Consider the following 24121-nt stretch of genomic DNA (forward strand, 5'->3'; position numbering starts at 1 on the left):
TTATTGCTTTATTCAGTGATTCATAAATTGGGCAGCATTCACTCTAACAGTTGGAAAGGAGCCCTGGAGAGCTCTACAAAATGAAAAGCTTTTATAGCAGAAGGGAGCAGGAACAGGGAAGTCATACTAGGCAAAGGTGAACTCATTATTGCAAGGTTGCTTTCCTTATAAAAACCAAACTTCTCACAATGGTCAACCTCACATTTCAAATTCTGTATCCATTAATTTGACTCATCTACTGGAGTCCACCAATTTACTCTTTCATTTTATTTGCCCTGTCCATCATGTTCCTACCTCAAGAAATTTTTATTTGCTACTTCTTTTGCCCAGAATATTTCCCCCCCAGAACATTCTTTATGAAGTATCGATTTGAATTATTTACTCATCTCAGTTAAATCTTTGACCAAATATTTATAGTTGCCACTTCATGGATTATTTTATATAAAATTACAAAATTATCTGACTTTCCTTTTTTTTTTAGGATTTTATTTATTTATTTGACAGAGAGAGACACAGCGAGAGCAGGAACACAAGCGGGGGGAGTGGTAGAGGGAGAGGCAGGCCTCCCGCGGAGCGGGGAGCCCGATGCGGGGCTCGATCCCAGGACCCTGGGATCATGAGCTGAGCCGAAAGCAGACGCTTAACCGACTGAGCCACCCAGGCGCCCCATAAATTCTCTGAATTTCCTTATCCCAATCTCCAGCTATTTTCCCATTAATTCCTCTTATTTTAAATATTACAGTTTTTTTCATATTTATTTTAATAATTTTATATCTCCCCACATTGAAATGCAAACTGAATGAGATCAAAGTTTTCTGTCAGTTCTTATCATTGTTTACTCCTAGATCACCAATGCCTATACCAGTGTCACAAATAGTTAAAACATTAAATCAGTTGTTGAATGAATGCATAAATGAGTGAATTATGTACTTTGCTCTACATTACAGTATATATTTACATAGATCCTTTTGATGGTACGTGCTTGTATAGATTATATCTCCTTTTCATTGTGTTTCAGATATTAAGGAGGTTATTACAAAATATTTGTTGTTGCATGTTGACATGCAAATACTGAGTTGACATGCATGAAATCTATTGCTTTAGAAGCTAAATAATGTTGACAATAACACATTTTTTCCAGCTTACAGATTGGAAATGCATCCAGTTTCAAAAACTATCTTTAAGCCATTCTGAAACCAACAGGATTCATGGTATTTATCAATTTATTTATTTCATAAATATTTCTGAGAGTTTATACATTCCAAAGCAGTATTCCAGGCAAAGTGATCTATGTGGTTTAATCTCAATCAATAAGGATTTCCCAAAGTGATATCTCCTGTACAAATATCCATTATACCAACAGTCTTCTCATGGTCCCAATAACCTCTTTATTCCTCAGGCTGTAGATAAATGGGTTCAGAAGAGGTGTGATGATGGTGTAAAACACTGCCACTGCCTTGCCCTGTTCTGGGGAATGCAAGGAGTGCGGTCTGGTGTAGGTGGAGAGAGCAGTCACATATAACAGGATTGCCACAGTCAGGTGAGAGAAACAAGTGGAAACAGCCTTTGTCTGTCCTTTACCTGAGCTCACCTGGAACACCACAGTAAGTACACAGGCATAGGATGCTAGAATGGCCAAGAACGGCAGCAGCAGAATAATAAGCCCACTCAGGAGGACTGTATACTCATACTGGGAAGTTTCCTGACAAACCAGTTGTAATAGAGATGGAAGTTCACAGAAAAAGTGGTTGATGAGCCGTGATCTACAAAATGGAAGATGAAACACATACAATGTGTGTACTAGAGCATTGACAGATCCACTGGTCCATGCACATGTGACCATGATCCAACAGATCTTCTTGCTCATGAGTACAGGATAATGCAAAGGGTGACAGATGGCTACATATCGATCATAGGACATGAAACCAAGGAGAAGGGCTTCAGTTCCACCAAGGACTATGAGCACAAATGTTTGACTCTCACAGCCTAAAAATGTAATGGTCTTACTATTTGACAGAAAGTTAGTGGCCAGCTTGGGCACTGTGGTGGTGATGTTCATTATATCCATGAAGGAGAGCTGACTGAGTAGAAAATACATTGGAGTGTGGAGTCTGGTGTCCAGTTGAATGAGAAGGATCAGTATGATATTCCCCATCAGAGCCACTGCAAAGAGGATCACAAGGGCAACAAAGAGGAAAGTGTCCATTTGGCCATATTGGAAAAGACCAGAAAGTATAAAATCTGTTTTGATGCTTTGATTTCCTGTCTTCATAGTTTAATCTGAAATATCAGAGTAGATTGTATCTAAAGATTCCATGTAAAGACAATGACTGCACTTCAAGAGAAAAGAAAATGATTATTGTTAAATGCCTTGAATTGCCTCCACACCATTGCCCTAGCCAAGTAAAATATACAGACTGGACACTGCTTTCATTTTCTTTGCAAAATGATTGGAAAACAATGTATCTTATTCCAGTAACTTTCAGAGAATAAATTCTGGATGATGATAACTTAACCTATCTCTTTACACACAAGACAACTTGTAGAGAATGTATGCATATTCAATTTCCCTTGGCTCTATTGATTATCAGAGGTATTACTCACACTCAATTACCCAGTGAATTTATGACAGTATTAAAAGCACTCTGAACTTCTGTCCAGTTTGAAAAATACGTTTTATCCTCTTTTTTTCCTTTAAATACAGAATTCTTAGGCCTTTTTAAGCACATACAAAGTTATCTAATCATTTTCCCTCACCTCTAACTCTAAAGGGTAATACTCTGGTAAGTATTAAAAACACTGAATGGGACACCTAGGTGGCTCAGTCAGTTAAGCAGCTGTCTTCGGCTCAGGTCATGATCCCAGGGTCCAGGGATGGAGTCCGCATCAGGCTCCTTGCTCAGTGGGGAGCCTGCTTCTCCCGCTGCTTGCTGCTCCCCCTACTTGTGCTCTCTGTCTCTCTCTCTGACAAATAGATAAATAAAATCTTTTAAAAAATAAAAATAAAATCATTGAATGCTGTAAAAATATTTTCATAACATTCAGGAAATTAATTTTAGGCTATGCCACATTACTGTATTATAAATAAAAAAATTCACTTTATGGATGAGGAAAAAGTACAAAGTTCATGTTAAGATGAGAAGACCTAAAAGATATCATGCATCTTTCCACCAAGAAAGAAATTCTCTAACACCCAGGCACCTCCTCCAACTTCCAAAAGCATTTCCAGTTGTAGATAAAATTCTAAATGTCAGTTCCATTCACATTAATATAAAATAAATATATTGAGGACTGAGAACTTTTATGATATGTTCATCAATATAATTTAAAAATTACAATTCCCAACCTTAAAACAATTGTAATTATCATGTAGCTCTGGTGCACTAAGTACTGTCTTGGAATTTCAAGTTGAAGTAAAAATATTAAAATAATATCATCTTAAAGTTTGTTTTAAAACCAAACTGGAAACGTGGCAAGAGAAAGGAAGCAATATTAAAGTTCATATTTACCATGCTGGATTTCAGAACAAATTATATGTTATTAGGTCCATAAAGGTTGAAAGTCAAAAATTCCTACCTAAAAAACTTTATCAAATAAGCAATTACATATAGTTATTTTCATCATAATAAAAGCTCATGATTCTTATCATAGTCCACACATATTTTTAATTGTTTGTTTCCATATTTCCCTTGAATTTTGAATTCTGCATTTATTAAAAATCTTTAGTGTAAATTTTATTTAAGGTAAAGTTATTAGGTAAATGATATCAGGAGATAGAAACTAAAGAAATGAATAGAAATGGAAGCCACACATATAGAAAATGTGTTAGCACCTCCATATTTTCAGTCAGTAATAAGGTAAATATAAAAATGGAATTATTAATAATAATCAGGACTTGCATGGAACTATACAATTTACAAAATATTTTACTTTAATGAAGGGGGGGTATCCAAGGGGGACATGAACCATGAGAGACTATGGACTCCGAGAAACAAACTGAGGGTTTTAGAGGGGAGGGGGTGGGAGTATGGGTTAGCCTGGTGATAGGTATTAAGGAGGGCATGTATTGCACTGAGCACTGGGTGTTTTATGAAAACAATGGATCTTGGATCACTACATCAAAAACTAATGATGTACTGTATGATGACTAACATAACATAATAAAATTAAAAACAAAACAAAACAAAAAAACTAAAAAGAACTGCATAAAATTCTCAACATGTTTTTTTTTTTACTTCCTGAAATACTTTACCTGTTTTAAATATTTTCATTATTTCAAAAATATTGTTGGATATAAATTTGTGCTTAATATAATGCAAAATGTTATGGTTTAGAGAAGAAAGAAACAAAAATGTTCACTAGCCCCATCAAGGATACAAGGATGTTCCAGGGTCATGCTCTCATACACAGAAGTACACACTGCTACCAGACTCTGGCCCTATCTCACTGTGACAAGGTGGTCTTCATCCCCTTTGTCTTTTAAACCTGGGATGACTCATATGTGATATAAGACCAAATAAATCTCAAATACTTAACTCTATATTCTTTTCACATAAATCACTTATGCAATATGATGATAATATAGCCACCTAAGAAATAGTCCCAATTGAGAAAATGCATGTCAGATGCATAATAGAATTCACACTACATAATCATCAAAGTGAAATGTATTTCTTTAAATAGGAATCGCATATTTTCCTTTTTAATATAAGTTGTAGGAAACTCATCAAAGCACTCTAATTTCTTTTTTTATTCTTAATTTAATTTTATTATGTTAGTCACCATACATTACATCATTAGTTTTTGATGTAGTGTTCTATGATTCATTGTTTTTGTATAACACCCAGTGCTCCATGCAGTACGTGCCCTCTTTAATACCCATCTCTGGGCTAACCCATCCCTCCAACCCCTTCCCTCTAAAACCCTGTTTGTTTCTCAGACTCCATAGTCTCTCATGGTTCATCTCTCCCTCCAATTCTCCCCCTTCATCTTTCCCTTCCTTCTCCTAATGTCCTCCATTCTATTCCTTATGTTCCACAAATAAGTGAAACTATATGATAATTGAATTTCTCTGCTTGACTTATTTCACTTAGTGTAATCTCCTCCAGTCCCATCCATGTTGATGTGAAAGTTGGGTATTCATCCTTTCTGATGGCTGAGTAAAATTCTACTGTATAAATGGACCATATCTTCTTTATCCATTCATCTGTTGAAGGACATCTTGACTCCTTCCACAGGTTGGCTATTGAGGACATTGCTGCTATGAACATTGGGGTGCATATGGCCCTTCTTTTCACTACATCTGTGTCTTTGGGGTAAATACCCAGGAGTGCAATTGCTGGGTCATAGGGTAGCTCTATTTTTTAATTTTTTGAGAACCTCCACACTGTTTTCCAAAGTGGCTGTACCAACTTGCATTCCCACCAACAGTGTAAGAGGGTTCCCCTTTCTCCACAACCTCTCCAACATTTGTTGTTTCTTTCCCTGTCCATTTTTGCCATTCTCACTGGTGTAAGGTGGTATCTCAATGTGGTTTTGATTTGAATTTCCCTGATGGCTAATGATGATGAACATTTTTTCATGTGTCTGTTAGCCATTTGTATGTCTTCTTTGGAGAAGTGTCTGTTCTTATCTTCTGCCCACTTTTTGACTTGATTATTTTTTTGGGTGTTGAGTTTGAGAAGTTCTTTATAGATCTTGGATACCAGCCCTTTATCTATAGTGTCATTTGCAAATTTCTTTTAACTTACCTCAGAGGACTCAGCAGATTAAACACCTATCTGATAGCTGAGTGATTGTTACTGTGAAGATTCTTTCCCTCCACCAAGACATGTCTCTGAAACTAAAGAAGATATTTTCTACTATATACAGCAAATTTCTCCAACCACATATCCAGCCCAATGCAATCACATCACTGTTCATGGCTGACTTCCTCCCAGCTGGAGGGTAGACTCCCAACCTTACTTAACAAATGCCTGTTTTTCTACCACATGAGACACAGTTTGAATCCACACATTTGGGTGTCTGAGCCCAAAAACCATATCAAGAGAAAGTCAGATCACTTTAGATACAGATGGCCCTTTAAATTCACACAAATAATAACAATATAGACATGGAACAGTATCTGGTTTCCTTTGATCAAGTCCTAGGAAGGGAATAAAAGCAGATGTGTCATGAGGAGAACAGATTAGATAAATCAGTATATCTGATGACATTCTTTCAGGCATACTAACACCTTGCTGACACATCTGTCCCTTGAATCTTGGACAAAACATCAAGACGGTGGGCTAGAATGTGCTAGCCCTCATTTCCCACAGACACTCCATAAAGAACAACATATGGACAAACACAATTTTGTCAGAACTCCAGAAACCAGCTAAAAAGTGCAAAAGCCAAGTGAATCCTTAACCAAGAAAAAGCCCTTACTCAAAATGTTGGGAAATTTTGTGGAATTGTGCCTCCCCTTGCCATACCCCCAGCTGGAGCCATGTGGTTTAGTCAGGAGGACACTTCTTCATTCTCAGTTCCATCATTTAGACAAAAGAAGAACGTACTTGCTTATAATGTACTGACTTGTGGAGGGCTCTCCATATGATTTCTGTCTGTCCCTGGCTCAGAACAGTGATGGGGAAAGTGGCATAGTTGGGAGGCCTCTGATGGCAGGGACAGTTGCAGTGGATCATTAAAGCAACAGTGAGCTACAATTTGTGGGGGAAGCAAGACATTAACAAAGAGACATTTAATACAAATGCAAGGCTTCTAAAAAAAATGCAAGGATGAGACTCTAAGGAAATTTAAAAGTGCCTTGTATGTGGGGAACTTGACCAAAACACACAGAAGTCCACGTTTACTTCTTTTATAAGATTTGAAAAGACCAAACCTGAAAATTATTATAAATACATATTAATGGGCCCACACATACAAAAATCTTATCTATGATATCAGTAACGTAATGTGTTGTAGAAATCGTTTTTTTGTAATCCACATGTGTTGTGGACTGAATTGGGTCCCCTCTTAATTCATATGTTGAAATCCTAACCTCCATTATTTTATAGTGTCTGTATTTGGAAATAGTACTTCCAATAGGCAATTAAGTCAACATGGATCATATGGGTCACCTTCCTCCAATATATGTGATTTCATATAAGTGGAGTTTAAGATACAGACACTTTTAGAGTTACAGCCATGTAAAGACAGACAGAGAAGATGGATGTCTACAAGCCAAGGAAAGGGTTCCCAACAAAATTCAACTCTACCAACCCCTTGACATCCATCTTGTAGCCTCCAGAAAAGTGAGAAAATTAACTATTATTAATTACAACCCAGGTTATGATACTTTGATATGGCAGCCCCAGCAAACAAATACACTATGGTAACGACAAATAAAGTATCAATAAACTACAGACAAAAGGAAATAGGAGGTAAATAAAAGCATCCCACTATTAAAAAATCAATAAAATGAAAATGAAGGCATTAAAAAAGGTAACGAGGGACAGCAATAGCTATAACAAGAAAACACTTAACAAAAAGGCATTGAGTTATTTTCCTACCAGTAATCATATTAAATGTCCCATTCAAAAGATAAAGATTGACAGAATGGAATGGATTTAAAAAGAGAAAATAACTATGCTGCCTACAGGATACTCTCCTTAGTTCTAAGGACAGAGGTTGATAGATTGTTAATGAAACGAAAAAAAAAAAAAGACTGTGCTGAAGTAGTAACCGATTGATTTATACTAATTTATATTTATACTAATTTCACACAAAAATAAAACTGTAAGAAAGGAAAAGGACACATAACAATAACAATGACACTTCACAATTATAAATATATGTATACCAAAACCCAGAGATATTAAATATATATAGAAATTTTGGCATAATTTCTAAGGGAACATGGAACATTTTCCAAGATAGACCTTATATAAGACCAATAAACATTTATTAACATTTTAAGAAGGGTAAAGTCATACAAACTAGCTTTTCTTATCATAATGAGATAAAATTAAAAATTTAATTTTGCTGAAGCAAATCTGGGAAATCGAGAATATATGTGAAAATTTAATTACATACTCATAAACAACAAACTGGTCAAAGAATTAAACACAAGGGAAATTATAAATTATCCTGACAAAAATGAAAATAACACAATGTACCAAAATTTATTAGATATAGGAAAGACAATGTTAAGAGGGAATTTAGAGTGGTAAAAGCTCACTTTTAAAAAGACTGCCAACTTAAGGCTCTATGGAGATGGCAGAGTGGGAGGATCCTGAACTCACTTAGTCCCAGAGACACACAAGATAACAAACACATCCATGCAACTACCTCTGAAAACAACCCAAAGATTGTCAGAACAAACTCTCTAGTTACTCATAGAGAGGAGGCCACATAAAAAATGTCAGGAGAAACGGAGATGCAGTTGGAAGCCAAACCCTTCATGAGACTAACCACAAGCAGGAGGTACACTACAATCACGGAGAAGAGAGAATCAGAACCCTCGGCAAGCGCCTCAAGGATGGGTCACCCACATCAGGATCATGGGTCCCTGTAATATATGGCTTTGAAAAACAGTGGGGCTTAACTTTCTGAATTTTTACAATCAGCTGGGAATCACTTGGTATTTTAAAAGTTAGCAGGCTTAACTCTGAAAGATCATGAGGGCAAGAAGAAACTGAGTCCCTGTCCCTAAAGTGCTAGCATAAGAGCATATGAACAGCATTTTGAGCAGCACCTGGGACATAGTAAAGGAGATTTATTTACCACTTCCAGAACACGCTTGGGTGTATGTGTGTGTATGTGTGTGGGTGGATCTATAGCAGACTTCTCCAAGAACAAAAGAGCTGACCAGTGCCATTTCCTCCTAGACCCCAAGCCAAGATAGCAGCACATGTGCAGGAACAAGTGTAAACACTCTTCATCTATCTAGGTAGCACCATGAACTCCACCCCCACATTCTCCTGCAGATCCACACTACCCAATCCCTCCCATTACACAGGTGTCCATCCAAAGCATCTCCTACCACAAAACATGCTGCAAACAGCCCCAACAGTGAGATGTGACACTCCAAACTGACTCTTGCCCTGGGGAGAGGGACAGATACACATGCACACAGGTGTGTCCACACTCCCAGCAGGCAAATATTGTCTAGTAGCACAGAAAATGTGGACTGCCAATCGGTGCAAGGGCAGCCCTAGCAGGTATGACTGCTATTACTGCCCACTTTGGGAGCCTCAAGGCACACGGCAAGGATATCATCCTTCAAGTAGCCCCTGCACATGAGCTTAGGGCAGGCATTTTGCTGACTGCTGACACCTTCCAACTTCTAGCACATGGTGGAGCAGGCTGGTCCCTTCACAGCACAGGGTCAAAAACCTTCTTGGTGTAACAAGCACAGTGGTCAAATGCAGTCAAATGGACTGAAGGAAACTATAGTCAGTCATGATAGTAAAGTGCACACAATCCACATAGAGACCTCCTTAGAGTACCTGGTTCTGGTGAACAGGGGCATTGTGCTGCTGGACACCACAGGACCTCTTCTTCAAAAAGCCATGACTGTTAAGGTCAAGAAATGTAGCTTATTTTCCAAATACATAGGAAACAAGCACAGAGGGTTACACATAATAATGAGGTGGAGGAATAGGTCCCAAAAGAACAAGGACAAAACTGCATCAAATTGCTAAATGAACAGAAATAATCAATATGACTGTTATAACATCAAAGTAATGGCTATAAGATATTCATGGGATTTGAGAAAAGACTATAGGCTCTCAGTGAGACAAAGACAGAACATATTGAAAAGAGACCCAGTCTTAGATAAAGAACTCAGTAACTGAAATAAAATACAGTAGAGGGAAGCAATAGCATATAAGATGAGGCAGAGGAATGGATCAGGGAGCTAAAGAAGGATTAATGGAAAACAACAAAGATGAACAGCAGAAAAGAAAGAAAATAAGAATAATAAAGTATGTGACAAGGTGAAGGGAACTCAGCATATCATCAAGATTAATAACATTCACTTTATAAAGAATCCTGAAGGAGAGAGAGAAAGAGGGGCAGAAAATTTATTTGACGAAATAATAGCTGAAAATTTCATTAATTTGGGGAAGGAAAGAGGTATCCAGCTCCAGGAGGCACAAAGAAACCCTTCCCCCAAAAAATCAACGCAAGGAAGTGCAAACAAAGACACCTCATGGCAAAAAGTAGTGATAAAGAGAGAATTATTTAAAAAAGCACTAGAAAAGAAAAGTTACATATAAGGGAAATGACATGAAACTATCAGTAAATTTCTTAGAAACTTTGCAGGCCAGAGAGGTGTGGCATGTTACATTAAAAGTGCTGAAAGAAACAAGAAAACTTAAAAAAATATATTTATGCACACAATATAGGAGCACTGAAATACATAAAGCAACTCTTAAGAGCCATTAGGGAGGTAATCACAGTAATACAATAGAGGACTTCCAAGACCTCACTCACATCAATGGATAGATTATCTAGCCAGAAAATCAACAAGGAAACAATGACTTTGAATAACACGATACACCAGATGGACCTACTGGATATATTCAGAACATTTCATTTAAAAAATATTGGAATACACAGTCTTTTCCAGTACATGAAGCATTCTCCAAAATGGATCCTATGTTAGGCCACAAAAAAGTCTCAAATTCAAAACGATTGAAATTGTATCATGCATTTTTCTCACCACAATAGTATGAAACTAGGAAGTAATTGCAAGAAAAAAAGATGGAAAGAGCACAAATACATGGAGGCTAAATAACATTCTACCAAATATTGAATAGATGAAACAAGAAATAAAAAAGGAAATCAAAAAATATATGGAGAAAAATGAAAATAAACTACAATGATCCAAAATCTTTGGAATGCAGCAAAACTATTCTAAGAGGAGACATTATAACTATACAGGAATACATCACAGAGCAAGACAAATATCAAATAAAAAACATAACATTACACTTAAAGGAACCAGGAAAACAAAAACGAAAACCAAGCCAGTAGAAAGAAAAAAATAAAGATTAATCAAAAACAAATGAAATTTAAACTAAAAAGAAACAAAATCCAAGAAGACCAAATTAATGGTCTGTTTTGGGAGCTGTTTTTGTTTGTTTGGTTTGGTTTTTTTCAAATTTTTATTGTTATGTTAATCACCATACATTACATCATTAGTTTCTAATGCAGTGTTCCATGATTCACTGTTTGGGCATAATACACAGTGCTCCACGCAGAACGTGCCCTCTTTAATACCCATCACCAGGCTAACACATCCCCCACGGCCCTCCCCTCTAGAACCCTCAGTTTGTTTCTCAGAGTCCATCGTCTCTCGTGGTTCCTCTCCCCCTCCGATTTCCCCCCCTTCATTCTTCCCCTCCTGCTATCTTCTTTTTTTTTTTTTCTTAACATATAATGTATTATTTGTTTCAGAGGTACAGGTCTGTGATTCATCAGTCTTATACAATTCACAGCGCTCACCATAGCACATACCCTCCCCAATGTCTATCACCCAGCCACCCCCTCCCTCCCACCCCCCCACCACTCCAGCAGCCCTCAGGCTCCTGGGATGCATGAGCCCACACAGTGCGTGGCCACTTTGGCCTCAGGGCCTCCGAGACCCCATGGTGTTTGGATGGAGCACTGCCTCAAGTATGGGGGTGGGGGGCGATGGCCCATGTGTTGCTGGGTGGAAAAGCGAGGACCAGAAGGAGGACTGCGGGAATGGGGACAGCGAACAGATTCGGTCCCGGGAGGCCCCAGGGCCAGATGGTCACCTAGGGCGTGCCCTGACTTCCAGCCACGTCTCCTAGAGCCTGGGGTCTGGGTGGAAGGAGCAGGCTTCAGGGCTGCCCAGGCCTACCCCGGTCCTGCCAGGATGGAAGGGGAGGACCAGAGGGAGGACAGACTGGGCCGCAGTACGTTCAGGCCAGGGAGGAGAACCCTTGTGGAGGAGGAGCCCATGCCTCCTATCTGGAGGCCCACATGTGGCTGCTAGAGACTGAGGGCCTGTGGTGAGAAGGAGCGGGCCTGGGGTGTAGCGGGCCTGTGTGTGTGTGAGGGTGGAGGGCGGGGTCGGGGGGAGCGGGGCACAGGTCCGGTTGGGAGTCAGAGTGAGGACCCTGGGGGAGGACTGGCCGTACCCCCTCCACACCATCTCAGCAAAGAAGCAAAGTGCACCGGAGTCTGGCCGGGCCCGATTCAGGGAGGATCGGTCAGCGGGGGCCCAACCTGGCACGCATGCTCACTTGTCTCATGGGCCAGAAGGCGGGAGTCCTCGGGGAGCAAGGTCTTGGTCTCAGGGGCACATGGCTTCTGTCTCACGTTGGGGACCTGGAAGAAGGGCAGGCCCTCCAGGAAGAAAGAAGATTAGCGTCCTGGGGGCCTGAGGGCATCCCCACCCCAGGACAGAGGGGCCGGTCCCTCTTACCGGCCCTTTGGGATCTTGCCGGGGGGCTGAGGGTGGGGGATGGAGACGTGGCCATGGACGAGGACGTGCTGGCTCCTCACCCTCCTCTCGAAGCTCTCAGGGAGGTGAGGACCATGCTGGGAGAGGTCGGGGTCAGGTCAACTGGGGAAGCCCATCTGGGAGACACACAGGAGTCCCTGCTCCTGCCGAGAGTCAATGTGGGGACACCCGAGGGAGGAGTGAGTGACTCCCCACCCACCCCTCAGGACAAGGAAGGGATGGCCCAGAAATCTGTGCAGCCCTTACCTGGCTGCCCTGGGAACCCTGGGTGCGGCCTGTCAGGCTGAGTCCCTCCTCCTCTCCAGATCCTTCCTCTCAGGATGGGGAGGGCCCGAGCCTGAGGGTCTGGACTCAGGTAGCAGAGGAGGCAGGTGCCCTGCCTCTGGGTCTGGCCCTGATGGTGGGGGGGAGATGAGAAATGAGGGGATGCCTCCCACAGCAGGATCCTTAGGGCCCAGGCCTACCCTGCCGCTTCTGCCAGCCCTGGGGAGACGGGCGATCGGTGGGCCAAGTTAATGCTCCTGACTTTTCCTTCTGATGTCTCTCAGAGATGAGGCCTCAGCACCAGGAGGGTGGCCTCAGGTCAACACAGGGAGTTTTCCCAGGCCTTCCGTGGGGTCAAGGTATAGACGGAGAGGTGCGCCCATCCCAGCACAGACAGAACCCAAGCTTGGCCATCCCTGGGATTCCGTGACGAGCCGTTAGACCTTTGGCAGGCGTGGGCAGAGGTGGGCCCCCTCGCTTACCTTCTGTGGAGTCTCAGGACTTCGTGGTCTTGCTGTGACCCTGTGGCCTCAGGCTGCGGGGGTGGGGCCCAGGCCTTGCAAGGGGAAATAGCAGTCCCCTGAGAGGCCAAGGAGGGGACCGCCCAGCTTGGACTGATGGCGACCTCACCGAGTCCGCCCCAGCCCTCCTTCCCCACTGAGGGCCGGGGGCCGTGCTGTGTCTGCACCCCAAAGTGACTCCTCCTTTGCTACTCCAGCAGCTTCAAGAACTCAGAGTTGAGGCCTAGCTCTGAGGCAGGAGCCTCTAAGTTCCCAGAGCAGGGGAGATGCAGGTGAGTGCGAGTGGTCAAGGTGAGGTACTTGCTCTGAGCATGGAGCCAGGGGCTCGCCCATCCCACCCAGAGGGGACCCCTCAGCACCCAAGTCCGATGCAGTGCACTCAGCTCTGGGACTTCGGGCCTCTGCTTCCTGGGCTGGAACCTGAGGATTCATCGCACCTCTTTCTTCAGGTTCAGCCGGACACAAACGCCATGCCCCTGGGTCAGAGGAGTGCGCTCTGGAAGCTGGAGGAAGACCCAGGCCCGGCCCAGGGCCTGGTGGAGGCACAGGTGTCGGGGGTTGGGGAGGAAGAGGCCCCCCGCGCCCCCTCCTCCTTCTCCACCTCAGCCTCCTCCCAGTCCACCGCCCCATCTGTCTCCTGCTCTGCCCTGTTTCTGGTCCCCTCGGAGGAGGGGTCTGCTGCTGGGTTCCAGAGTCCTCCCCAGAGCTCTCTGATTGCCTGCCTCTCCCCCACTGCCCCGGCAGCCACTGCCTGGAATCAGCCTGACCAGGGCTCTAGCAGCTCCGATGAGGAGGGGTCGAGCACCTGCGAGGAGCCCAAAGAACCCCAGCCGGGGCTCCAAAACATAATCCAGGGGAAGCTGGCCGACCTGGTGGAGTTCCTGCTCCTCAAGTATCACACCAAGGAGCTGACCAGCCAGGCAGAGATGCTGGAGATCGTCGGCAAAGATGACCAGGATGCCTTCCTTGTGATCTTGGGCCAAGCCTCCGAGTGCATGCAGCTGGTTTTTGGCATGGATGTGAAGGAAGTGGACCCCAACGACCACTCCTACATCCTGGTCCCCGTCCTGGGCCTCACCTATGATGGGATGCTGAGCGGTGAGCAGGGAGTGCCCAAGACCGGCCTCCTGGTTTTGGTCCTAGGGGTGATCCTCCAGCATGGCGACCGTGCCCCCGAGGAGGAGGTGTGGGAAACGCTGGGGGTCATGGGGGTGTATGCCGGCCAGGAGCATGACATCTATGGGGAGCCCAGGGAGCTCCTCACCAATGTCTGGGTGCAGGAAGGGTACGTGGAGTACCGGCAGGTGCCCGGCAGTGACCCTGCCCGCTACGAGTTCCTGTGGGGTCCCAGGGCCCACGCCGAAACCGGCAAGTTGCAAATGCTAGAGTATTTGGTCCGGGTCAATCTCGGGCAGTTGGCTTCCTCCCTGGCCCTGTCTGAAGGGGCTGTGAGAGATGAGGAAGAGGGGCCCTGAGCCCCGGGGTCCGCCAGGCCCTTTCCAGGCTTTGCTGGGTTCGGCAGCTTCTCCTGCGGGGTGCTGGGCATGAAGTGAGGCCGCTTGCTGGTTCTTCCCTGCGTGTGTGTGTGTGTGTGTGTGTGTGTGCATGTGTGTGTGTGCACAAGCGTGCATGAAGACAGAGTCCTGGGCGTTTGAAGGAGTGCAGGGCCATGGAGGGTTGGGAGAAGAAAGCAGGGCAAGGAGCCTCCTGGGGTGGGGGGGGTTGTTCCCTGGGATGACTTCCACATCCAGAGCTTGGTGTCTTTGAGGAAGCTCTCCTGTGGGGTTCCTTGCCATAGGTTTCATCCGCTTCGGCGGCTGATTGTGTGGGTGACATCCACCCCGCAGCATTTGTTCTTACCCAGTTCAAGAGTTAAGAGTTTTATCATGTTCTGGGGGCGCCTGCGTCCTCTGTTGGTTAAACATCTGCCATCGGCTCAGGTCATGATCTCAGGATCCTGGGATCGAACTCCACGTTGGGCTCCCTGCTCAGTGGAGACTCTGCTTCTCTCTCTCCCCATGTGTGCTTTCTCTTTCTCAAATAAATAAATAAATACCTTTAAAAAAAAGTTTTTTTTTCATGCCCTGGACACCAGCCTGGACACCTTGCCTACTTGTTTGGGCTCTGGACCGAAATCACAGGGCATTGGTCTAGGGATGGTTTGGAAAGGCATAAGAACAGAAGAAGCAAGGGACGGGGCTCAGAAGCTGGAGAGATAGAAGTTTGTTGGTTCTTGCATCTGATGCCTTCCCGACCACCATTGTGCAAATGCCAAAGGCAAGCACTCGCACACAACTGCTCCTGCATTGGTCTGGTTCTTCCAGAATGGAGGGGAAACCGCCTCCCAGCAGAGAGGGAGCCCTGCTCACTGGCTCCTTGAGTCCCTGTCATGGGCTGAGCTCTGCTCTCTGGAAGGCCCTGTGCATGAGCAGTGAGGACACTTGGAGAAGCAGGACACGTCCCAGCCATAGGGGACTGAGTCTAACAGCCGCACTCCTGGCAGGAAGGTGGGGAGTGGTGCCCTGAGACCTACAGAAGAAGTGGAGCCAGGGTGAGGGGGTGTGGCTCCCGGGGCGAGCACTGCGGTGGATTAGCCCCCGGCCCAGCCCATGGAGGGGGGGTGTGTGAGGTGACCAAAGGGTCTCCGTGATTGCTTCTGTGCAACTGGTCACCGGCAAGCTGGGTGGCGACACTGCCGGACTCCAGTCTCTGCCTCCGTGTCAGGGAAGGCGGGGGACAGGGTGCGAGCCTATGTGTGGGGTGCACAGGCTCGGGCTCAACAGGGTGCCGGGGGTGGGGCCCCCCTACCCTCCGGGGCGGGGTCCATGTGAGGAGCCCGGGGAGGACCGAGGGACCCCCGGCCTGCCCGGTCCCTTCTCCTGCCCCCACGTAGCCCACCCCGGAACGCCCGACGTGCTGTCAGCCCTAGGGGACCCCTTCCTATGGGGTCCGGATGTGACGAGGGCCGACTTCCGCCTCGGAGGCCTGAGAGACGCCAGGACCTCCGTGAGTGGGAGCACGGATCTCGGTCGGGAGAGGCCAGGCGTGCAGGTAGACCCACCCGTGAGGGAGCACAGAGTGGGGGGGACTCCCAGGAGCCAGGTCGCCCATGCCGGCAGCCCCGAGAGACCCCGGCAAGTGATATCGTCGTCCCGCTGAGCCCCTCCCGCCGGGGCCCGGGGCACTGGACACGGGTCCCCAGATGGACGGGCCGGGCCCTCCCTGGGGCGGGTTCCGGGGCAGAGCGAGGACTGTGGAGGCCACTCTTCCCCGCTCAGGTCCAGCGCTCGGACCCTGCCGCGGCCCGGCCCTGAGGGCCCCCCCGGGGACGGTGGCCACCGGTGGCGTCGTCCGGTGAAATGCGCCTCGGAGGTCTGAGGGAGCTTAGGACCTTGGTCGGAGGGGAAGGATGCCAGGTCCGGAAGCGGCAGGGGCACAGGCAGCCCCAGGGAGTCCGGGTGGGGATGGGGTGGGGATCATCGGGGGCAGGACCGAGGGAGTCAGGAGCCCAGGACAGAGGGGACCTCACCGAGGTCGGGCCCCAGGGTGAGTCCGGAAAGGCCGCTGGGCGGGATGGGGCCAGGCGGCCAGGGCGGCCGGACCGGTGCATCCAGGTCTCCCGAGAGACCAGGGGCCTTGGCAGAAGGGGCAGGGTCTCCCTCGGGTGGGCAGAGGGGCGGGCTCCGGTCCTGCTGGGCTTCACGCTGAGGATGCAGAGGGAGGACTGAGGGACCCTGCACCCCAGCCCAGAGTCAGTCACAGAAGGTGTAAGGGAGGATGGGAGCAGGTGGTGAATCCGTGCTTCCGCATCCGGGTCTCAGAGACGCTGGGGGCATTGGCAGAAGGAGCAGGGCCTCCCTCAGCTGGGCGGAGGAGAGGGCCCAGCAGTGACCGGAGTCAAGGTATGAACTCTGAGGAAGGACAAGGTATGAACTCTGAGAGAGGACAGACTGAGCAGACACCCACCCAGACATAGGGGTCCCAAATGAAGAGCAGCTGTCCGCCTGAGTCACACCCCCGACAGAACTCTGAGGAAGTCCCAGAGGTTGGGCCATAGCGTCTGTCTAGGAAGATCTCTGGGGTATGGGGATGCGTCGCGGGTCCGGACTTCAGGTTCTGGGTCTCTGAGTCAGGAGGTCTGGTGTAAGGAGCAGGGCCTCTAGTTGGCAGGCGGGGGGCGGGGGCAGGAGGGCCCAGGTTCTGTCAGGAGTCAAGGTGAGAACCAGAGGGAAGAAGAGGAACCTTGGACCCAGTAGGGAATCAGTCCTGGGAGGCCTCTGGGCGAGACAACGGTGACCTGAGGCGTGTTCTGACTTCTGCTCTGGGTCCCAGAGACACTGAGCGCTTGTTGTGAGGAGTGGCCCTCAGGAGCACGGATGAGGGCACCGGCCATCCAGGGAGTCCAGATGGGGAGCAGAGATAGGGCTAAGGGACCCGAAGGACCCATCTCGGGGAAGCCCTGGACTTTGTAGCCTGACGCGACGTCCCACAGTCCTTGCCCGTGGCTCTCAGGGCAGTGAGGGCTTTGGTCAGAGGGAAGGGGCCCGGAGACAGCAGAGACAGGGTCACCAGCGGTGCTGCGGCGCATGCTGGGCTCCCTGAGGGAGGGCTCAGGGAGGGACCTGGACTGCAGAACAGGGACAATGCACTGAAGCCTGCCCCTGCTGTCCGCCCTGGGAGGCCTGTTTGTGCCAAGTGCACAGGCGGTGTGCCAGGACGTCCGCATCCAGGTCTGACAGAGCCTGGGGGCCTGGTTTAAAAAACGGGGGGTCATCACTGATATGAGGAATTCTTAATCTCAGGAAACAAACGAAGGGTTGCTGGAGTGGGAGGGATGGGGTGGCTGGGTGATAGACATTGGGGAGGGTATGTGCTATGGTGAGCGCTGTGAATTGTGCAAGACTGTGGAATCACAGATCTGTACCTCTGAAAGAAATAATGCAAGATATGTTAAAAAAAAAAAAAAAGAAGAAGAAGATAGCAGGAGGGGAAGAATGAAGGGGGGGAAATCGGAGGGGGAGACGAACCATGAGAGAGGATGGACTCCAAGAAACAAACTGAGGGTTCTAGAGGGGAGGGGGTTGGGGGATGGGTTAGCCTGGTGATGGGTATTAAGGAGGGCACGTTCTGCGTGGAGCACTGGGTGTTATGCACAAACAATGAATCATGGAACACTGCATCAAAAAAAAAAAAAAAAACCTGGGGTCAGGAGCTAATGGGACTGGATGTGAGGACCCGGCGGGAGGACTTGAGTGACCCTGGACCCCAGAACAGAGTCGGTCCTGGGAGGCCCCTGAGCGGGAGGAGAATGAGTGGCGTGTCCAGACTTCCACATCCAGGTCTCAGAGAGGCTGGGGGCTGGGGTAAGAGGCAAATCCTCAGGTCAGCAGCAGGGAGGACTCAGTTCCTGCTGGAATCCAGGTGAGAACACTCAGAACTGAGGGGACCCCGGGCCCCAGGACAGAGTCATAGATGGGAGGCTCTTGAGCAGCTGTCCGCCTGAGTCACACCCCCGAATTTGGCCTTGGATCTCAGGGATGTGCGGGGCGGTCAGAGGGGAAAGGACTCGGGACAGCAGAGGGCAGGACCCCAGGTCTTGATGGATCCAGGAGGGATGCAGGCTGAGAGTTGAGGACCTTAGAGCCTGAAACAGACGATGATTTTGTTGCCCTTGGGCTCCTTCTTTGAAGTCCCCCAAGGTGGGGGAAGCAGCTGAAGTGTTTCCTGACTTCTGTACCCAGGGTCTGAGGGAGGTGAGCCTTGGTCTGAGGAGTGTGGCCTCAGGTCAGCAGAGGGTGGAGTCCCAAGACCCTGAGAGAGGACTGAGCAGACACCCACCCAGACATAGGGGTCCCAAATGAAGTCCTGCCCCAGTGGTCAGTCCTGCGAGGCCAGGCCAGGTGTCAAGAAAAGTAAATGTCCCACTTGCTCCTCTGGGTCTCAGTGGGATGGTGGCCTCGGCCTGCAGGATGCATCCTGTGGTTAGGAGAAGGGATAGTTCCAGGTCCTGCCAAAAGTAAACATGAGCACCTTGAGAACAAAGAGTGGACTCCCGCCCCAGGACAGAGGGGCCAACCCCGATCTCACTCTTGTGTGAGAGAGAGTAATTGTGAATTAGGTGGGATGCAGGGGGAGGGTTTGGATTGCTGCCTCCTCACCCTCCTCTCGGAGCTCTCAGGGAGGTGAGGACCATGCTGGGAGAGGTTGGGGTCAGGTCATCTGAGGAAGCCCACCTGGGAGACACACAGGAGTCCCTGCTCCTGCCGACAGTCAATGTGGGGACCCCCGAGGGAGGAGTGAGTGGCTCCCAACCCACCCCTCAGGACAAGGAAGGGATGGCCCGGAAATCTGGCCAGCCCCTACCAGGCAGCCCTGGGAACGCTGGGCAGGGCCTGTCAGGCTGAGCCCTCCTCCTTCCCAGATCCCTGGTCTCAGGGAAGGGAGGGTCTGGGCCTGAGGGTCTGGACTTAGGTCAGCTGTGGAGGCAGGTGCCTTAGCTCTGGCTCTGGCTCTGGCCCTGGCAGGGGGGAAGGTGAGAAATGAGGGGATGCCTCCCACAGCAGGATCCTTAGGGCCCAGGCCTACTCTGCCACTTCTGTCAGCCATGGGGAGATGGGGGATCGGTGGGCCGACTGATTTCTCCAGACTATTCCTTCTGGTGTCTCCCAGAGATGAGGCCTTGGCACCAGGAACGTAGCCTCAGGTCAACACAGGGAGTTTTCCCAGGCCTTCCGTGGGGTCAAGGTATAGACGGAGAGGTGCACCATCCCAGCACAGACGGAACCCGAGCTTGGCCATCCCTGGGATTCCGTGACGAGCCGTTAGACCTTTGGCAGGCGTGGGCAGAGGTGGGCCCCCTCGCTTACCTTCTGTGGAGTCTCAGGGCTTCGTGGTCTTGCTGTGACCCTGTGGCCTCAGGCTGCAGGGTTGGGGCCCAGGCCCTGCCAGGGGAAATAGCAGTCCCCTGAGAGGCCAAGGAGGGGACTGCCCAGCTTGGACTGATGGGGACCTCACAGAGTCCGACCCAGCCCTCCTGTGTGCACTGGGCTTCTGCAGCCATGCTCTGTCTGCACCCTGAGGTGCCCCCTCCTTCCCTCCTCCAGGGGCTCCAAGAACTCAGAGTCCAGGCCTCTGTCTGAGGCAGGAGTCTCTAAGGTCAGAGACCAGGGGAGGTGCAGGTGAGTGCCAGTGTTCAAGGTGAGGTACATGCTCTGAGCATGGAGCCAGGGGCTCGCCCATCCCACCCAGAGGGGACCCCTCAGCACCCAAGTCCGATGCAGCGCACTGTCAGCTGCGGGACTTCAGGCCTCTGCTGCCTGGCCTGCACCCTGAGGACCCGTCCCACATCTTTCTTCAGGTTCAGCCCGACACAAACGCCATGCCCCTGGGTCAGAGGAGTGAGCTCTGGAAGCTGGAGGAAGACCCAGGCCCGGCCCAGGGCCTGGTGGAGGCACACCTGTCCGGGGCTGGGGAGGAGGAGGCCCCACACGCCCCCTCCTCCTCTTCCTCCTCCTCCTCCTCCCCTTCCTCCTCCTGCTCTGTCCTGTTCCTGATTCCCCTGGGGGAGGGGTCTGCTACTGGGTCCCTGAGTCCTCCCCAGAGCCCTCAGAGTGCCTGCCCCTCCCCCACTGCCCAGGCAGCCAGGGCCTGGAGCCAGCCTGACCAGGGCTCCAGCAGCCTAGATGAGGAGGGGTCGAGCACCTGGGAGGAGCCGGAAGTCACCCAACCCTCTCTCCAGGACAAACTCCACGTGAAAGTGGCTGCCCTGGTGGGGTTCCTGCTCCTCAAATACCGCAACAAGCAGCCAACCCGCCAGGCAGAGATGCTGGAGATCGTCAGCAAAGATTACCAGGACGACTTCCCGGTGATCTTGGGCCAAGCCTCTGAGTACATGCGGCTGGTCTTTGGCATGGACATAAAGGAAGTGGACCCCAGCGACCACTCCTATGTCCTGGTCAACGTCCTGGGTCTCACCTGTGATGGGATGCTGAGCGGTAAGCATGGCATGCCCAAGACCAGCCTCCTGGGGCTGCTACTGGGGGTGATCCTCGTGGAGGATGACTGTGCCCCTGAGGGGGAGGTGTGGGAAGTGCTGGGGGTCATGGGGGTGTATGCTGGCAAAGAGCACATCATCTATGGGGAGCCCAGGGAGCTCCTCACCAAAGTCTGGGTGCAGGAAGGGTACCTGGAGTACCGGCAGGTGCCTGGCAGCGACCCTGCCCGCTACGAGTTCCTGTGGGGTCCCAGGGCCCACGCCGAAACCAGCAAGTTTCAAGTGCTGGAGTATTTGCTCCGGGTCAGACACGGGCAGCTGGCTTCCTCCCTGGCCCTGTCTGAAGGGGCTGTGAGCGATGAGGAAGAGGGGGCCTGAGTCCCAGTGGCGGCCAGGCCCTTTCCAGGCTTTGGTGGGGTCGGCAGCTTCTCCTGCGGGGTGCTGGGCATGAAGTGAGGCCACATTTTGGTTCTTCCCTCTGTGTGTTGTGAAGAGAGAGCCCCGGGAGCTCTAAGTTGGGCCGGGCCAGGGAGGATTGAGGGAAGAAAGCAGGATGAAGAGCCAGCCTCTCTGGGGGCCTGTTCTCTGCGGTGACTCTGACATCCAGAGCTTGGTTTTCTTGAGGAAGCTCTCAAATGTTGTTCCTTGGAGTAGAAGTTTTAACCAGCTTTGGCAGGTACATGTGTGCGTGACTCCATCCCACAGCATTTGTACTTACCCAGTTCAAGAGTTTTAAGAGTTTTGTCATGTTCTGGAAATAAGGTGGGAGATCTTCCCTCCTTCCTTGGGTTCTGGAATGAAATCACAGGGCATTGGCATAGGAATTTGTTGGAAAGGTGGAAGAATGGAGCAGTCAAGTGACGGGGTCAGGAAATAGGGAAATAAAAGATTATTCATTTTTGCTTCTTACTCTTTCTTGTCTGTCATTCTGCAAAAGTAACATAGATGTGTGCGCCTTCATTCACTTAGTTCTTCAAGAAAGGAGGAGAAATGACATCTCCCCACAGAGGGAGCCCTGCTCATTGGCTCATTGGCTTCTTGATTCCCAGACATGGGCTGAGCTCTGCTCTCTGGAAGGCCCTGTGTGTGAACAGTGAGGACATTAGGAGAAGCAGGACACGTCCCACCCCTAGGGGACTGTCTAGCAGCTGCACTCGTGGCAGGAAAGTGGGGAGAGGTGCCCTGAGACCTGCAGAAGAAGTGGAAGAAGGGTGAGGGAGTGCAGCTCCCGGGGCAAGCACTGCAGTGCAAGTGCCCCTGGCCTGGGTGGCTCAGGGTGTCGGGTCACCGTGCTTCCTTCTGTGCAGCTGATCACCGTGAACCTGGGGGGTGACAGTGGCCCTCCTTGGAGACAGTGTACCTTAGAGGTGGCAGCAAAGTCTGAAATGGATAATTGCTCTGAGAAATTCCCTCTGGATCATGGACAAACCAGAGAGAAATCTCCTCCTGGGGCAGGAAAAGAAGGTATCCTGCACTCTCATCCCAAGGCAGTTGAACACAGTGCACAGACTAGGTGTTTTATATCCGTCATCTGCAAGTATTTCTGGAGGAATACAGTGATATTTCTTTGAAGTGGAGCCCAGAAGACTTTAGACTGGCACTCTTGTCCTAACCATGCAGAGCCAGAACCCACTGCAATAAAAAGTCATTTTAGTTTGATTATCTGGAGTGTAATTTGGACAGCTATAAGGAAGCAAGGTCTAGGTTTTGGTGGGGGGAGAAATGAGTGAAAGGAGTGGTTTGGTGGAAGAGCAGCTGGGAGGGAGGGAAGGAGCTGGTCTTTGACTCACATTCTGGGAGCTCTGTATTGTGTCCAGCTGGGACAGTTCCCTCACACCTGAATGCCACACGTATTCTCATATATCTCACGTATATCCTCTGATTTAGAAAATGGATTGAGTTTTACTTATGAAGCACCCTCTTTGGCTGATTAGCTATTCCATGTCCTATTGAGCTGCACATTCTCTAACATGACCTGGGTAACAAAAAAAATACCCCAGAGGAGAGAGTGGAAGGCTCTGGGATCAAAACAACATTTGAAATCACTGCCATTCATCAAAGTTCCAATATGTGCCAGGCACTGTGCAAGGTGCTTTCCATATATTACATGCATTCCTGCAGTCCTGCAAGACGGGGCTTATCAAACTCACTTAACTCACTCACTTCAGAAAGAACCTGAGGCTCCTAGGACTTAGTCATTTTCCCAGGATCACATGGCTAGTGAGTGACAGGGCAGAGACTAGAACCCAGGTCTGAATTCATGTAGAGTCTATGCTGTGCCCACTCACTGCAGCCTGTGGCCAACCTTCTGAGTCCTACATCATTCCTGAGGACAGCATGGTGTCTTCCAGGTGACAAAAAGAAGGATGCTGTGGCTAAGGTACTAAAAAACCTGTTGCTAAGGAAGGAAGGTGACAATGAGAATCAAACAGGTTTTGGGTACTGTCTGTGGGCTTTATTAACGTAGAGTTCTTCTTCCTGAACCTCAGAGTTCTTTGAAAACTGACTGCCCAGGCGCTGGCATTTTTTCCAGACCTGGCACTTTCCCGAATTACAGCAGCCTTTCCCCGGTATTCCCCTGTGTGCTCCTCTGTCTCACTCTTGTACCTGGCCTGCTAATGAGCTCATCACTGGTCCCCATGGAACAGCTAGGAATCACCTTCTCTCCCCCAACATAGAACCTTACTCTCTGTAGTAATCCTCTGGTCACTAAATGAATCGTTTGAAAATTAGATGTCATCCTGTATTTGAAAGTATCTGTCACACAGGAGATGCTTGAAAAGTTCAAAGAATTCCAAGGCAAACTGACCTCAAAAACTCCTCCCCTGGGATGCCTGGGTGGCTCAGTCAGTTAAGCATCTGCCT

At 48.8% G+C, this 24121-nt stretch overlaps 3 protein-coding genes across 3 annotated transcripts; 2 read left to right on the forward strand and 1 right to left on the reverse strand.

Moving 5' to 3' along the window:
• Positions 1–1351: 1351 nt before the first annotated feature.
• On the reverse strand, positions 1352–2272 carry LOC112818777 (olfactory receptor 2AK2-like). The gene has a single exon (XM_025865894.1). It carries the CDS (start codon positions 2270–2272, stop codon positions 1352–1354), a length of 921 nt encoding a protein of 306 aa, XP_025721679.1.
• An 11257-nt stretch (positions 2273–13529) lies between these two features.
• On the forward strand, positions 13530–14738 carry LOC112818775 (melanoma-associated antigen 8-like). The gene is made up of 3 exons (XM_073890495.1): positions 13530–13554; positions 13713–13811; positions 14008–14738. The coding sequence occupies exons 1-3, from the start codon at positions 13530–13532 to the stop codon at positions 14736–14738; spliced, it is 855 nt and encodes a 284-aa protein (XP_073746596.1).
• A 1474-nt stretch (positions 14739–16212) lies between these two features.
• Positions 16213–22128, forward strand: LOC112818778 (melanoma-associated antigen 8-like). The gene is made up of 3 exons (XM_073890496.1): positions 16213–16314; positions 20367–20441; positions 20621–22128. The coding sequence occupies exon 3, from the start codon at positions 20642–20644 to the stop codon at positions 21632–21634; it is 993 nt and encodes a 330-aa protein (XP_073746597.1). The 5' UTR covers positions 16213–16314; positions 20367–20441; positions 20621–20641; the 3' UTR covers positions 21635–22128.
• Positions 22129–24121: the final 1993 nt, after the last annotated feature.

Source organism: Callorhinus ursinus, unplaced genomic scaffold (genome assembly GCF_003265705.2).
Source record: "Callorhinus ursinus isolate GAN/ISIS: 27379988/994484 unplaced genomic scaffold, GSC_fseal_2.0 scaffold391, whole genome shotgun sequence".
Classification (NCBI taxonomy): Eukaryota; Metazoa; Chordata; class Mammalia; order Carnivora; family Otariidae; genus Callorhinus; species Callorhinus ursinus.

Bases quoted from the DNA above. Each gene is read 5' to 3' on its own strand.
- LOC112818777 (XM_025865894.1), bottom strand. From the start codon at position 2,272: ATGAAGACAGGAAATCAAAGCATCAAAACAGATTTTATACTTTCTGGT.
- LOC112818775 (XM_073890495.1), top strand. From the start codon at position 13,530: ATGCAGGTGAGTGCGAGTGGTCAAG. The intron at 13,555-13,712 runs GTGAGGTACTTG...CTCTTTCTTCAG, and splicing joins GGTGAGTGCGAGTGGTCAAG to GTTCAGCCGGACACAAACGC. The intron at 13,812-14,007 runs GTGTCGGGGGTT...CTGCCCCGGCAG, and splicing joins AGGGCCTGGTGGAGGCACAG to CCACTGCCTGGAATCAGCCT.
- LOC112818778 (XM_073890496.1), top strand. From the start codon at position 20,642: ATGCCCCTGGGTCAGAGGAGTGAGCTCTGGAAGCTGGAGGAAGACCCA.